The 16,414-nt window shown below is 47.4% G+C and overlaps 1 protein-coding gene across 1 annotated transcript in view; it reads right to left on the bottom strand.

Moving 5' to 3' along the window:
• LOC141048148 (uncharacterized) overlaps nt 1-16,414 on the bottom strand; it is a 217,609-nt gene that overhangs the window by 96,584 nt on the left and 104,611 nt on the right. Inside the window, exon 10 of the mRNA XM_073543592.1 lies at nt 6,184-6,241. Within this exon, the coding sequence (XP_073399693.1) occupies nt 6,184-6,241 (58 nt within the window). The remainder of the gene's footprint in view (nt 1-6,183; nt 6,242-16,414) is intronic.

Raw genomic sequence — 16,414 nt, 5'->3', positions numbered from 1 at the left:
GAGAGGTAGGGGTTGTATGGTACAACCCAGCAGCTGTCAACTTCCACATCCCTAATATTGAGCTTAATGCCATCTTTTCGTCTGCGGTATACTGGATAACCATCCACATTAATATTTGTTTCTTCGCTTAAGTCTTTGGGAAACTTTTTGGAGCATGTCCGGATTCCTTTTACATCTTCCGTACACGGTGAATTTCTATTGTGTTCTCCACAGGGCCCATGAATCATGCAGCTGGTGACAACATTGCAAAGCTCCTTGTTAATATCCGGGTTAGGAATTTCTGCACAAACAGCATTGTCACAATCGATAGCTTCTCGAAACTTGTCTTCGTCGTCCAGAATTAAGAGCATGTGGCAATGAGGAAGACCTGAAACAATAAATGGATGCATTAAATGTATTAATCATTCCATTCTTAACATTACTGTTACGAACATTCAGATGAATGTACCTAATACCTCTTTTTTGAAATTCAATGACGTAGGTGTATGCCTTTACTTGTCCCATCACTCCACCTTTTTTTGCAGTCAAGTCGTTTAGTAACTCTTGTAGCTTTACGTGGAATATGGTAGATACCAAATCTGGTTGGTCTATTGCTGTTTCATGTTGTAAAAGGCTGGACTGAATTTCTTCCCACTTTGGGTTGCAAGTGAATGTAATAAATAAATCCGGCTTTCCAAATTTTACTACCAAAGTCATCGCATCTTGGTAATTCTGTGTCATGGTACGTTTTCCACTGGTAAAAGAAGAGGGAAGTATGACGATGCGACCCGGTCTCAGATCTTGTTGTTCAGCCCTACTGTTGATGTAATCCATAAGCCCGACATATAATTCTACTCTGAGTTTCTTTTGGTTTTGTCTTTTCCAGTCCAGTCGCTGCGCTTCAACCTTTAGGTAGGCATCAATTATGTATTGTTGTGTCAGCTTGCCAGAATGTAACAGTTGAAGGATTGTCGATCCTGAAGGCGGTACGCATAGAATTCCCTCATCGACACACTTCTGTTTTTTTTTTTTCTTGTTCCCCTGCATTGTGACTGATATCTTCCTGCTCTTCTTCGTCACCTTCCTCCATTTCATGACTTTTCCTTTTTGCAGTTCTCCCTTGCTTCCGTATTCCAAGTTGCCAGCCGTGTTCACCATACGGAAAGAGGAGTGGATACACCATTGGATCACAGTTTGGGCTATGGTACACAAAATTCTGTAGTCCTCGCTGCCCAATGGGATGAACGGCAATGTCTCTTTTGATTGGCGGCTCTCCATCATCGGAGACAAACACAGCTGCAACTTCATTGGCTGTCGGCAAGCTGTATCGGCGAGGGTCGTGCTGTCTATCCTTGGTTATCCACATTTCGATTTTATGCTGGTCGTAGCCACGCTGATCAATCAAATCCTTCATCTTCTTGAAAGCCTGAGCAAATGGGTTGATATCTCTGAGTAAACAGTCAATAGTATTCATTATGTCCCTCTTGCATCCTTCATTTTGCTTGTTACTTAATCGTTTGAATGTTTGCATACTCGGGATCCAATATGTAGAGTTGTGAATGTGAAGGAGTATCAGATCTAAAGAAAGCACAAATATATTTTTAATTATTAAAAAAGAATAGGAATGAATTAAAATGTACATTTAATTGTATTCAGGTCTTTTACCTTAGAGAAGTTGATGTACAGTGGTACACTTGTCCTTGAATGACTAAAACGGGTGGGCCACCGGAAAATTTCATTGACTGAAATCCAAAGGATGCAAAGGCAAAAGCACTGTTGTACTTTCTGATGTTCTTTCTAAAAATTGTGGGGGGACGGAGCCTTGTGTGGTAATGTGTGGGGACGGAGTCTTGTGTGGTAATGTGGGGGGACGGAGCCTCGTGTGGTAATGTGTGGGGACGGAGCCTCGTGTGGTAATGTGGGGGGACGGAGCCTCGTGTGGTAATGTGGGGGAACGGAGCCTCATGTGGTAATGTGTGGGGACAGAGTCTCATGTGGTAATGTGTGAGGACAGAGCCTTGTGTGGTAATGTGTGTGGACAGAGCCTCGTGTGGTAATGTGTGTGGACAGAGCCTCGTGTGGTAATGTATGGGGACGGAGCCTCGTGTGGTAATGTGTGGGGACGGAGCCTCGTGTGGTAATGTGTGGGGACGGGGCCTCGTGTGGTAATGTGGGGGGACGGGGCCTCGTGTGGTAATGTGGGGGGGCGGGATTATGTGTGGTAATGTGGTGGGGGCAGGATTATGTGTGGTAATGTGGTGGGGGGCGGGATTATGTGTGGTAATGTGGTGGGGGGCGGGATTATGTGTGGTAATGTGGTGGGGGGGTGGGATTATGTGTGGTAATGTGGTGGGGGGGCTGGATTATGTGCAGTGATGTGGTGGGGGGGCGGGATTGTGTGTGGTAATGTGTTGGGGGGCGGGACTGTGTGTGGTAATGTGTTGGGGGGCGGGATTATGTGCGGTAATGTGGTGGGGGGCGGGATTATGTGCGGTAATGTGGTGGGGGTGGGATTATGTGTGGTGATGTGGTGGGGGGCGGGATTATGTGTGGTGATGTGGTGGGGGGGCGTGGTGGGATTATGTGTGTTGATGTGGTGGGGGGGCGGGATTACAGTCATATGTAAAAGTTTGGGCACCCCTATTAATGTTAACCTTTTTTCTTTATAACAATTTTGGTTTTTGCAACAGCTATTTCAGTTTCATATATCTAATAACTGATGGACTCAGTTATATTTCTGGATTCAAATGAGGTTTATTGTACTAACAGAAAATGTGCAATCTGCATTTAAACAAAATTTGACCGCTGCAAAAGTATGGGCACCCTTATCATTTTCTTGATTTGAACACTCCTAACTACTTTTTACTGACTTCCTGAAGCACTAAATTGGTTTTGTATCCTCATTAAGCTTTGAACTTCATAGCCAGGTGTATCAAATCATGAGAAAAGGTATTTAAGGTGGCCACTTGCAAGTAGTTCTCCTATTAGATTCTCCTATGAAGAGTGGCATCATGGGCTCCTCAAAACAACTCTCAAATGATCTGAAAACAAAGATTATTCAACATAGCTTTTCAGGGGAAGGATACAAAAAGTTGTCTCAGAGATTTAACCTGTCAGTTTCCACTGTGAGGAACATAATAAGGAAATGGAAGAACATAGGTACAGTTCTTGTTAAGCCCAGAAGTGGCAGGCCAAGAAAAATATCAGAAAGGCAGAGAAGAAGAATGGTGAGAACAGTCAAGGACAATCCACAGACCACCTCCAAAGACCTGCAGCATCATCTTGCTGCAGATGGTGTCACTGTGCATCGGTCAACAATACAGCGCACTTTGCACAAGGAGAAGCTGTATGGGAGAGTGATGCAAAAGAAGCCGTTTCTGCAAGCACGCCACAAACAGAGTCGCCTGAGGTATGCAAAAGCACATTTGGACAAGCCAGTTACATTTTGGAAGAAGGTCCTGTGGACTGATGAAACAAAGATTGAGTTGTTTGGTCATACAAAAAGGCGTTATGCATGTGCTGTATTGTTGACCGATGCACAGTGACACCATCTGCAGCAAGATGATGCTGCAGGTCTTTGGAGGTGGTCTGTGGATTGTCCTTGACTGTTCTCACCATTCTTCTTCTCTGCCTTTCTGATATTTTTCTTGGCCTGCCACTTCTGGGCTTAACAAGAACTGTACCTGTGTTCTTCCATTTCCTAACTATGTTCCCCACAGTGGAAACTGACAGGTTAAATCTCTGAGACAACTTTTTGTATCCTTCCCCTGAAAAGCTATGTTGAATAATCTTTGTTTTCAGATCATTTGAGAGTTGATTTGAGGAGCCCATGATGCCACTCTTTATAGGAGAATCAAATAGGAGAACTACTTGCAAGTGGCCACTTTAAATACCTTTTCTCATGATTTGATATACCTGGCTATGAAGTTCAAAGCTCAATGAGGTTACAAAACCAATTTAGTGCTTCAGGAAGTCAGTAAAAAGTAGTTAGGAGTGTTCAAATCAAGAAAATGATAAGGGTGCCCATACTTTTGCACCGGTCAAATTTTGTTTAAATGCAGATTGCACATTTTCTGTTAGTACAATAAACCTCATTTGAATCCAGAAATATAACTGAGTCCATCAGTTATTAGATATATGAAACTGAAATAGCTGTTGCAAAAACCAAAATTGTTATAAAGAAAAAAGGTTAACATTAATAGGGGTGCCCAAACTTTTACATATGACTGTATGTGTGGTAATGTGGTGGGGGGTGGGATTATGTGTGGTGATGTGGTGGGGGGTGGGATTATGTGTGGTGATGTGGTGGGGGCAGGATTATTTGTGGTGATGTGGTGGGGGGGCGGGATTATGTGTGGTGATGTGGTGGGGGGCGGGATTATGTGTGGTAATGTGGTGGGGGCGGGATTATGTGTGGTGATGTGGTGGGGGGGCGGGATTATGTGTGGTGATGTGGTGGAGGGGTGGGATTATTTGTGGTGATGTGGTGGGGGGCGGGATTATGTGGTGGGGGCGGGATTATGTGTGGTGATGTGGTGGGGGGCGGGATTATGTGTGGTGATGTGGTGGGGGGGCGGGATTATGTGTGGTGATGTAGTGGGGGGGCGGGATTATGTGTGGTAATGTGGTGGCGGCGGGATTATGTGTGGTGATGTGGTGGGGGGCGGGATTGTGTGTGGTGATGTGGTGGGGGGCGGGATTATGTGTGGTGATGTGGTGGGGCAGAGCTACTGTGCAGGGGGCGGGATTAGTGAGTAATCACGATGCCTCTTCTATATATAGATATATTTATATAGCATTATTGCATAGAGGGATAGATAGACAGAAGAAAAGCAGGTAAAACATTTTCCGGCTTCTGTAAAATCACAGCAGGAGCCGACAGGATAGAAGAGATGGTTTACATACAGTAAAGACAAATAGAATAGGTAGATATATAGATGTCAGTGACAAATACAATTAGCACAGTGTGTGGAAATTTCTGTACATGTATTTAATAAAAGATTATTTTTGAGAAAAAAAAAGGCGTGGGCTCCCACGCAATTTTCATAATCAGCAGAGGATAAGCCGATGGCTGGGGGCCAATGTTTCTAGCCTGCGAAGGGGGTAATACCCATGGAGCCTCCCAGGTTATTAATATTAGCTCACAGCTGTATACTTAGCCTTTCCTGGCTATTAAAAATGGGGGATCCCCCCAAAAAATGAGATGGGGTCCCCCTATAATTAATAGCCAGCAAAGGCTATGCAAACAGCTGGAAGCTAATATTAATAGCCTAGAAAGGGGCCATGGATACTGCCCCCCCCGGCTAAAAACATCAGCTCTCATCCGCCCCAGAAAAGGTGCATCTCTAAAAGCATCTAAAAGCCGCACCCATTGACTTTTATTGCGGGGTGCGATCCGAATACTGATAACAATCGCAGCATTCTGCGATTTTTTTGCAGTTCGATCATGATCCAATCTGAGCTGGAAAAAAAACACAGATGAAGACACAATCATAGAACAATACTGGTCCGAATTCAATCCGATTTTTTATCGAATTGCATTCGTCCGATTTCATAGCAAGTGGGAATGAGCCCTAACTGATTCCATCGTAGAAGGAAATTAGATTAGTCTGGCATGCTGCAAACCCATGCTATCTTTGGTTAATTACTGCATTCTTTCTAGATATAGAAGTAAGGCTCAGTGGCCTGTAATTTCCTGGCTCCATCTTCTTTCCTTTTTTGAAGATAGGAACAACATTTGCTCTTCCAGAGCACAGTGGAAAACATGAAGCTGCTCTGTCGACGTGACATCACCATAAGCCATTGGCAGAAGGGGTGGGGAGATGCAGTGGGACATGTCCTTTCAGAACGGTCACTGTTTTTGGAGGTTGGCGGCGGAAGGAGGAGTGGTAGCGATGCTGCTGGGCCCTGTCCTCTCAGAAGATATCTGCACCAGACACCGGAGGTCCCCCCTCCGGTACATATCCCTGCAGTGGGCTTTGGGAAAATGGCAGCCGGAGGCGGCACATGCGCATATTGAGATCTCGGAGGAGTATCCGTGCAGTACTTACAAAAAGAAAGCAATAACACATCTCTTATTGTATAATAAAATCGCTATATTTGAATGGTGTTCTTTTGTAAGGAATTGTCTGCTCTACATAAGAAAAAAGTACATTTCAAACTATGTAAAAAAACAGCTAACAATAATCATAACTAAGGGCTTACCGAGTTCTGGGTTTCTTTTTTTCTACTGTTTTCCTCTTTTTCTTTCATTATGTAACTCCTAAAAAATATAGAATTTTTTGAAATTGCAAGGTTGGGTGATTACACAAGGTTATTGTGATGCTATTCACTACTCTTGGACAAGCCGTGAGGCAGGCTAGTCAATAGGTCTGGGGTAGGGGTATATAGAGCAATAGTGACAGTATCCCCTTTTCTAGCGGGGCCACTGGATCCCCCTGGTTTCCCAGAAAACCTAAGTTGGAAGGCCCTGAACAGACGTTTGGCCTTCACACAATGAGCCGGAACCCAGGATCTCTCCTCTGGTCTGTGTCCCCTCCAATGAAAGAAATATTGGAGGCAGTTTCAGACTCTATGAGAATCAATGGTCCTTTGCACTTCATACTCTAAGACCCTATCAACAGAAACTGAAGGCGGTGGGGACAAGGCAGAAAACAACGAAGGTATAAAAAAATTTTGTGGAACACATTCGGAATATGAGGTGATAAAGGGAAGTTTTAACCCCTTAAAGACAAAGCCACTTTGTAGATTAATGACCGGGGCTCATTTTTAAATCTAACCAGTGTCATTTTATGAGGTAATACCTCTGGAATGCTTTAACAGATCAAAGTGTTTCTGAGAGGTTGTTTTGTGACATATTGTACTTCATGATAATGGTAAAGTTTGTTAGATAAGATTGTGATTATAGAATTATATATTATACAGTCATGGCCAAAAGTATTGACACCCCTGCAATTCTGTTAAATAATACTCAGTTTCTTCCTGAAAATGATTGCAAACACAAATTCTTTGGTATTATTATCATCATTTAATTTGTCTTAAATGAAAAAACACAAAAAGAATTGTCCTAAAGCCAAATTGGATATAATTCCACACCAAACATAAAAAAGAGGGTGGACAAAAGTATTCACTGTTCGAAAAATCCTGTGATGCTTCTCTAATTTGTGTAATTAGCAGCACCTGTAACTTACCTGTGGCACCTAACAGGTGTTGGCAATAACTAAATCACACTTGCAGCCAGTTGACATGGATTAAAGTTGACTCAACCTCTGTCCTGTGTCCTTGTGTGTACCACATTGAGCATGGAGAAAAGAAAGAAGACCAAAGAACTGTCTGAGGACTTGAGAAACCAAATTGTGAGGAAGCATGAGCAATCTCAAGGCTACAAGTCCATCTCCAAAGACCTGAATGTTCCTGTGTCTACCGTGCGCAGTGTCATCAAGAAGTTTAAAGCCCATGGCACTGTGGCTAACCTCCCTAGATGTGGACGTAAAAGAAAAATTGACAAGAGATTTCAACGCAAGATTGTGCGGATGTTGGATAAAGAACCTCGACTAACATCCAAACAAGTTCAAGCTGCCCTGCAGTCCGAGGGTACAACAGTGTCAACCCGTACTATCCGTCGGCATCTGAATGCAAAGGGACTGTATGGTAGGAGACCCAGGAAGACCCCACTTCTTACCCCGAGACATAAAAAAGCCAGGCTGGAGTTTGCCAAAACTTACCTGAAAAAGCCTAAAACATTTTGGAAGAATGTTCTTTGGTCAGATGAGACAAAAGTAGAGCTTTTAGGGCAAAAGCATCAACATAGAGTTTACATGAGAAATAAGAGGCATTCAAAGAAAAGTACACGGTCCCTACAGTCAAACATGGCGGAGGTTCCCTGATGTTTTGGGGTTGCTTTGCTGCCTCTGGCACTGGACTGCTTGACCGTGTGCATGGCATTATGAAGTCAGAAGACTACCAACAAATTTTGCAGCATAATTTAGGGCCCAGTGTGAGAAAGCTGGGTCTACCTCAGAGGTCATGGGTCTTCCAGCAGGACAATAACCCAAAACACACTTCAAAAAGCACTAGAAAATGGTTTGAGAGAAAGCACTGGAGACTTCTAAGGTGGCCAGCAATGAGTCCAGACCTGAATCCCATAGAACACCTGTGGAGAGATCTAAAAATGGCAGTTTGGAGAAGGCACCCTTCAAATATCAGGGACCTGGAGTAGTTTGCCAAAGAAGAATGATCTAATATTCCAGCAGAGCATTGTAAGAAACTCATTGATGGTTACCGGAAGCGGTTGGTCGCAGTTACTTTGGCTAAAGGTTGTGCAACCAAGTATTAGGTTGAGGGTGCCAATACTTTTGTCCGGCCCATTTTTGGAGTTTTGTGTGAAATGATCAATGTTTTGCTTTTTGCTTCATTCTCTTTTGTGTTTTTTCATTTAAGACAAATTAAATGAAGATAATAATACCAAAGAATTTGTGTTTGCAATCATTTTCAGGAAGAAACTGAGTATTATCTGACAGAATTGCAGGGGTGTCAATACTTTTGGCCATGACTGTATACTGTATATTATACGGGCAGCACGGTGGCTCAGTGGTTAGCGCTGCAGCCTTGCAGCGCTGGGGTCCTGGGTTCGAATCCCAACATCTGCAAGGAGTTTGTATGTTCTCCCCGTGTTTGCGTGGGTTTCCTCCGGGTACTCCGGTTTCCTCCCACACTCTAAAGACATACTGATAGGGAATTTAGATTGTGAGCCTCATCGGGGACAGTGATGAAAATGTGTGCAAACTGTAAAGCGCTGCGGAATATGTTAGCGCTATATAAAAATAAAGATTATTATTTATTATTATTAAATATAATAATTATATATTATAATATTAATATACACTCCCTGACAGAAGTTATGTCGCTTATCCATGTTATGTAAATAAAAGCTTATAACCTGATGTTAAATTCATCCATTGGTTGAATAAATTATTCATTTGAAAGCTGAAACCCTCCGAAATGTGGTTTAGGTTAAGAAAATAAATTGACATCAATGCAGAAATATTGACCATTTAATGGACACAGAATGGTCAGATTTTGGCAAGACAAAAGTTTTGTCGCCTGGTCATATAATGCACCCAATCCTAGTTTACATCCTCACCTGTGCTCAGTAAATGATCAGTTTAATTAGTGGGTGTGTATAAAAAGAAACCCAGCACCCCAGACCTTCACTTGCGCTGCAACTTGAGCTCTGACAACATGCCAAAAATCCACCCTGCTACCAAAGCCTGGATTATCAAGAGGCTGAAGACCAGATCCACTGCAGAGGTGGCTGGCACCTTTAATATCTCAGCGTCAAGTACAAAGAATTAAAAAAAGATTTGAAGAGACTGGAGATGTGTTTGACAAGCCCAGGTTCGGCAGACCCCACAAGACAACTGCTCAGGAGGAACGTCTGTTGGTTAGAAAATCCAAAGCAAGCCCCTCTAACAATGCAGCAGAGTTCCAACAGTCCTGGTGTTAGGCGTCGGATTCCTGCAACTGCACAGCAGGAATCCAGAGCCTTGCATTCAGCGGTCTCCCATTCTCCACCGACCGCTCAGGAGTCTGCACAGCAGTCCCGCGTTCCAGACACCCTCCTCAGACCAGTTCTGTGGGTCTGGTTGTTGCTGCCACCTCTGGGCTAGCAATAGCAGCGCAGCCTGCTCTGCAGCAACCCACTCCATGCGTCGCACTACTGGGCATGCTCACGAGACGATCTCCCATTGGAGATCGGGAGTCACATGCTCAAGACCTTCTCCAGATCTGATTGGTCCATCTCAGAGATCTGGAAGCTTCCGGAAGGTCCCGGCTATAAAAGGGTCGCATGGACGCTCGGCCATGCGCTAGTATAGACTCTAGTTGCTATCTATGTGAAAGATGATGGATGCATGTACCTGCGAATGACTCATTAAGATCCCCTCCCTCTGATACTACATGTGTGGATAGGGACTTAGTCATAGAGTCTGCGTCAGTCAGTGGCACGCTACAGGCCACAGTGCACATCTCACAGAACTAGCGTCCGACAGTGCGCCCCCTCTTGGGCATTGTCGTATTGCGACTGGATCAGTCGTCGCGCTGCAGTCAGCAGCACTTTTTGGCATCCGCGGTAGCGCCGCCGCACGCACGGTAGGTCTAGATGGACTTTGACCCTGAGTCTTGGGCCTAGTCTTGTGACCATGTACCGTGCGTGCACATCGCTGAGACCTGTGAGGTCAACAGGCAAGGCATTTATGTTTATGTCTTAGGCGCCTATGTGATAATAACAGAGCTTGCCAGCGCACGCCGGGTGACGTTCAACCCGCGTGTGCTATACCGCCATATTGTGCGTCTGCCATTATATAGCAGCAGTTTAACACCTCTGCACGGTGGACCCCGGGTGGCGAACGCACTTTCTGTTATTTAATATTTAGTGCGTTCCGCCGTCCCTAACATTATACTAGCACCACGGTCTGGCTAGTAATGGCGGACCAGTAGCAACTACTGCAGTACATTTGGCAGCTGGAGGGCAGGTTTGTGGCTCTCGAGAGTCCCACCTCAGCTGCGAAGGTTACTGCGGCTACTGCACAGGCAGTCGCAGAGGCTATCTCTCGTATGCCCACACCCACGCCTGCACCGACATTTTCCCGTCTCCCGTTGCCCGACAAGTTTTCGGGTGACAGCGCCACCTGTAGGGGTTTCATGAGCCAGTGCTCTATTCAGCTTGAGCTACTGGCCGCACGGTTCCCTACAGAGTGGGCTAAGGTGGGGTTTATTGTCTCCCTCCTGTCGGGCAGGGCGTTAGAGTGGACTACGCCATTGTGGGAGCGTGATGACACCGTAGTTCTGAACGCTGCTCAGTTTCTAACGTCCTTAAAGCAGGTCTTTTTGGGACCACGGGTCACTCACGACACCTCTCTCCAGCTATTAGCCCTAACACAGGGATCCCTCTCGGTCAGCCATTATGCTGTCCGTTTCCAGACACTGACTTCCGAGCTGGAGTGGCATGATAAGACACTCGTCCCTGTGTTCTGGAGAGGGTTAGTGGAGCATTCAAAGATGCTCTAGTTACCAGAGAGGTCCCCGTAAGTCTGGAGGAGTTGATTGCCATTTCCACAGCATTGATCTCCGGTTTACGGAGTGCGGGCTGCAGCGTGCGCAATCCAGACAAAGGGTTAAGTTGGCTCCCACTTTCTCCGAGCCGCTAGAGCTTCCCGCTCAGGAGATTATACCCTCTGAACCCATGGAGGTGTCTCGCACCGGTCCCAAGCTGCGCACGGTGCGAAGTTCCGCACGCTGTTACCAGTGCTGGCAGTTTGGTCACTCAGCTACCACATGTCCATAGCGGTCGAAAAAACGATCACATCCAGTGGTCGTAGGTGGGGGTCTATCTGATATGAAATCTTTCTCCACCAAACCGGTGTTCCGAGGGACGTTAGATAGCGGGGCTTCCACCTGGGAGGTAGAAGTCACGAATGGATTCCGGGGCAGAAGGGAACTTTATGTCCTCGGCCTTCGCCCAAAAGCACGCTATTCCGCTGGTGATATTGCCCCAACCCTTGACCATCAGGGTGGTTAATGGTGTGCCTTTGCCATCTCAGGTTACCCACCAGACAGCACCCCTAGGGCTCTCAATCTCACCATCCCACCATGAGACCTTGTCCCTGTTCATTTTGCCAGATAGCATCGACCAGGTGCTTCTCGGAGTTCCCTGGCTCCGTTGCCATTCCCCTCATATAGATTGGTCTTCGGGGAGTATACTGGGTTGGAGCAAGGACTGTGAGGGAAGGTGCATGAGGGGCAGTGTTCAAGTAGCCTCCACAGTGGTGCCCGCGGATCTTTCCGCACTTCCTAGACACTACCGGCAGTACGCAGACGTCTTCTCCAAAAAATCTGCGGAGATGCTTACGCCGCACTGTCCTTACGATTGCCCGATAGACCTATTGCCAGGCGTGGAACCTCATAGAGGCCGCGTGTACCCTCTATCACTCCCCGAGATGGAGGCTATGTCACAATATATCCGGGAGAACCTGGCAAGAGATTTTATCAGAAAGTCGGTGTCGCCGGCTGGTGCAGGGTTCTTCTTCGTGTAGAAGAAGAGTGGAGAGTTGTGCCCCTGCATTGACTACAGAGGTCTCAACGCCATTACAGTGAAAAACAAATACCCTCTTCCTTTGATTTCTTAGTTGTTTGACAGGTTGCGAGGGGCCTGGATCTTTATGAAATTGGATCTACGGGGGGCGTACAACCTGATCCGCATACGCGAAGGAGACGAGTGGAAGACAGCCTTTAATACCAGCGATGGCCACTATAAGTATTTGGTCATGCCCTTCGGCCTCTGTAATGCACCTGCTGTCTTCCAGGACTTCGTAAATGACGTCTTTCACGATATGCTCTCTACCTCGGTGGTGGTCTATCTGGATGACATCCTCATCTTTTCTCCAGGTTTGACCTCTCACCGGAGAGATGTCTGCAAGGTCTTCGATCGTTTGCAGGTGAATTCTCCATTCGCCAAGCTGGAGAAGTGCCAGTGTGAGCAGGAGTCCTTGCCGTTCCTGGGCTACATCATCTCGGCCCAGGGGTTGGCTATGGATCCTGCCAAATTGCAAGCAGTAATGGACTGGCAGGAGCCCCATTCTCTAAAAGCGGTGCAGCGCTTTTTGGGGTTCGATAATTATTACCGTCAGTTCATTGCCCACTTCTCCACACTGGTAGCTCCTTTGGTCGCTCTCACCAAGAAAGGAGCCAATCCTAAGGTTTGGTCAGAGCAGGTTTCCACGGCCTTCTCCTCTCTGAAGACCCATTTTGATGGCGCTCCTATCCTCCACCGTCCCGATGTGGATAAACCCTTTATCCTAGAGGTGGATACCTCATCCGTCAGTGCAGGAGCAGTCCTTTTCCAGAAGGATGCTCAAGGTCGGAAGCATCCCTGCTTCTTTTTCTCAAAGACCTTCTCACCGGCGGAGAGGAACTACTCCATCGGGGACAAGGAGTTGCTGGCCATGAAATTGGACTTTTCCGAGTGGAGACATCACCTGGAGGGAGCCTGCTTTCCCTTTCAGGTGTACACTGACCATAAAAACCTGGTCTATTTACAAACGGACCAGCGCTTGAACTCTTGTCAAGCTACATGGTCGCTCTTCTTCTCCCGCTTCCGCTTCATCTTGCACTATTTGTCTGGAGAGAAGAACGTCCGTGCGGATGCTCTCTCACGCTCGGTGGTCTCAGCGGAGGAAGAGGAGGCTGAGCCTCGGCTAATTGTCCCCACTGAGAGCCTGAGGACCGTGGCTCCGGTCGCTCTTGAGTCAGTTCCGCCGGGCAAGACCTTTGTCCCTCCTCGCCTGCGACCAGAGGTCCTCGCGTGGGCACACGCATCCAGGGTGGGTGGTCACTTTGCCAATAAGCAGACCACAGAACTCCTGGCAAGGTCTTATTGGTGGCCGCACATGGCTCGGGACACTACAGAGTACATTCAAGCATGTGTCTCTTGTGCTCGGAACAGGTCTTCTAGGCAGAGACCGTCTGGGTTACTGTATCCCTTGCCAGAGGCAGACAGACCCTGGGAGATGGTTGGCATGGACTTTGTGGTCGGTCTGCCCAAGTCCGGTGGCAGCACGGTCATCTGGGTGGTCACTGACCATTTTTCTAAAATGGTGCATCTGGTGCAACTCGCGAGGCTGCCTTCCGCTCTCGGTCTCGCCGCACTGTTCATAAAGCATGTATTTCGCTTGCACGGTATGCCGGACAAAATAGTCAGTGACCAAGGTCCCCAATTTGTGTCTCGGTTTTGGAGGGAACTCTGCAGTCTACTCAGAATCGAGCTAAACTTGGCCTCAGCCTATCACCCCGAGACAAACGGGTTGGTTGAGAGAGCCAATCAAACTCTGGTCACGTATCAGTGACATTTTGTTTCTGCCAGGCAGGATGACTGGGCATCCTTACTACCGTGGGCTGAATTTGCTCTGGATAATGCAGTGGCTGATTCCACTGGTCAAACGCCGTTCCTTCTTAATTACGGCCAGCATCTGTGCGTTCCTGTCCCAATGCCAGTGTCTTCCACTGATTCCAGGGTGGCAGACTGGGCAGTGGAGGCTCGCGACATTTGGGATTGCACCCAGGATGCTATTTGAGCCTCTAAAGAGAGAATGAGAGTGTCTGCCGACACACATCGGCGCCCCGCTCCAACTTTTGCCCCTGATGACTTGGTGTGGCTCTCTGCTTGAAATATCAGGCTGCGGGCTGAGTCCTCCAAGTTCGCTCCAAGATACATTGGTCCCTTCAAGGTCCTCGAGCGGATCATCTCAGTGGTCTACCGTCTGGCTCTTCCACCACACTTGGCCATCTCTGACGTCTTCCACGTGTCCCTTCTCAAGCCTGTTCACACGGCCCGGTTTTCCGAGTCACCTGCCGGGACATCATACTTGTCTTGGGACGAGTTTGAGGTCAATGCCATTGTGGGACGCAGGATTGTGCGTGTCAAAAAATTTTATTTGGTGGACTGGAAGGGTCATGGCCCAGAGGCCAGGACCTGGGAACCAGTGGATAACATCCACACCCCGCTCCTGATTGCGGAATTTGAGTGTAGCGAGGCTCAGAGGGGAGTGGCCCCTAGGAGGGGGGTAATGTTAGGCATTGGGTTCCTGCAACTGCACAGCAGGAATCCAGAGCCTTGCATTCAGCGGTCTCCCATTCTCCACCGACGGCTCAGGAGTCTGCACAGCAGTCCTGATGTTCCAGACGCCCTGCTCAGACCAGCTCTGTGGGTCTGGATGTTGCTGCCACCTCTGGGCTAGCAATAGCAGCGCAGCCTGCTCTGCAGCAACCCACTTCAGAGGCTAAGTCCTTCCGTCGCACTACTGGGCATGCTCACGAGACGATCTCCCATTGGAGATCGGGAGTCACATGCTCAAGTCCTTCTCCAGATCTGATTGGTCCATCTCAGAGATCTGGAAGCTTCCGGAAGGTCCCGGCTATAAAAGGGTCGCATGGACGCTCGGCCATGCGCTAGTATAGACTCTAGTTGCTATCTGTGTGAAAGATGATGGATGCATGTACCTGCGAATGACTCATTAAGATCCCCTCCCTCTGATACTACGTGTGTGGATAGGGACTTAGTCATAGAGTCTGCGTCAGTCAGTGGCACGCTACAAGCCACAGTGCACGTCTCACAGAACTAGCGTCCGACAGTGCGCCCCCTCTTGGGCATTGTCTTATTGCGGCTAGATCAGTCGCCGCGCTGCAGTCAGCAGCACTTGTTGGCATCCGTGGTAGCGACGCCGCACGCAGGTAGGTCTAGACGGACTCTGTTATTTGATATTTAGTGGGTTCCGCCGTCCCTAACACCTGGTCACCTCAAGTCCTTGTGTCAACTAGAAGAGTTTGTAGGATTCTGTCTCGAAATGGCCTCCATGGTCGAATCAGTGCCCAGAAGCCAACACTAAACAAGAGCCAAATAAAAACTGTGTGGCATTTACAAAGTCCCACAGCCTGCTAAACAGATGGACGCTGGAAAAGTGGCAGAAGGTGGATTTCTCTGATGAATCTTCACCACAGCCACCGCAAATACTGCAGGAGACCTACTGGAGCCCGTATGGATCCAAAATACACCCAGAAAACAGTTAAATTTGATGGTGGAAAGATCATGGTCTGGGGTTACATTCAATATGGGGGTGCACGAAACATTTGCAAGGTGGAAGGCAATATCAATAGCCTAAAATATCAAGAAGTATTAGCTACCTCTTATATTCCAAATCATAAAAGGGGTCAAATTCTGCAGCAGGATGGTGTTCCATCTCATACATCCATCTCTACAACAAAGTTCCTCCAGGCAAAAAAGATCAAGGTGCTCAAGGACTGGCCAGCCCAGTCACCAGACTGAACATCATTGAGCATGTTTGGGGTAGCATGAAAGAGGAAGCTTGGAAGACAAACCCAAAGAATCTAGATCAGTGATGGCGAACCTATGGCACGTGTGCCAGACAGGGCACGCAGAGCCCTCTCAGCTGGCACGTGGCCTCGGCCTCGCCTCACTGCTCAGAGTTGCAGCTTCCTCACACACATTGAGTGATAGGGAGAGGGATAGTGATGGGGAGAAGGACAATGATGGGAGTGATGGGGGGAGGGCAACGATGGTGGTGGGGGAGAGGGCAATGATGGGGAGGATGAAATGATGGAGGTGGTGAAATGGGCAATTTCTACATTTCTGCATGATGGGGATCATGATGGGGCATATTCCTGCATGAAGGGTATTATGATGGGGCATATTCCTGCATGAATGTGATCATGATGGGGCATATTTCTGCATGAAGGGGATCACGATAGGGCGTATTTCTGCATGAAGGGGATCACGATGGGGCATATTTCTGCATGAAGGGTGTTAGGCTGGTGGAACGCATCAAATAATAAAGATGTTAATGAGATGCGTTTGCAGCCTGGG

The sequence above is a fragment of the Dendrobates tinctorius genome, unplaced genomic scaffold (assembly GCF_039654945.1).
Source record: "Dendrobates tinctorius isolate UK_male_01 unplaced genomic scaffold, ASM3965494v1 ptg000011l, whole genome shotgun sequence".
In the NCBI taxonomy this organism is placed as follows: domain Eukaryota; kingdom Metazoa; phylum Chordata; class Amphibia; order Anura; family Dendrobatidae; genus Dendrobates; species Dendrobates tinctorius.
The sequence above is the reverse complement of the archived record's forward strand: the minus strand, read 5'-3'. Positions and strand labels throughout refer to the sequence as shown.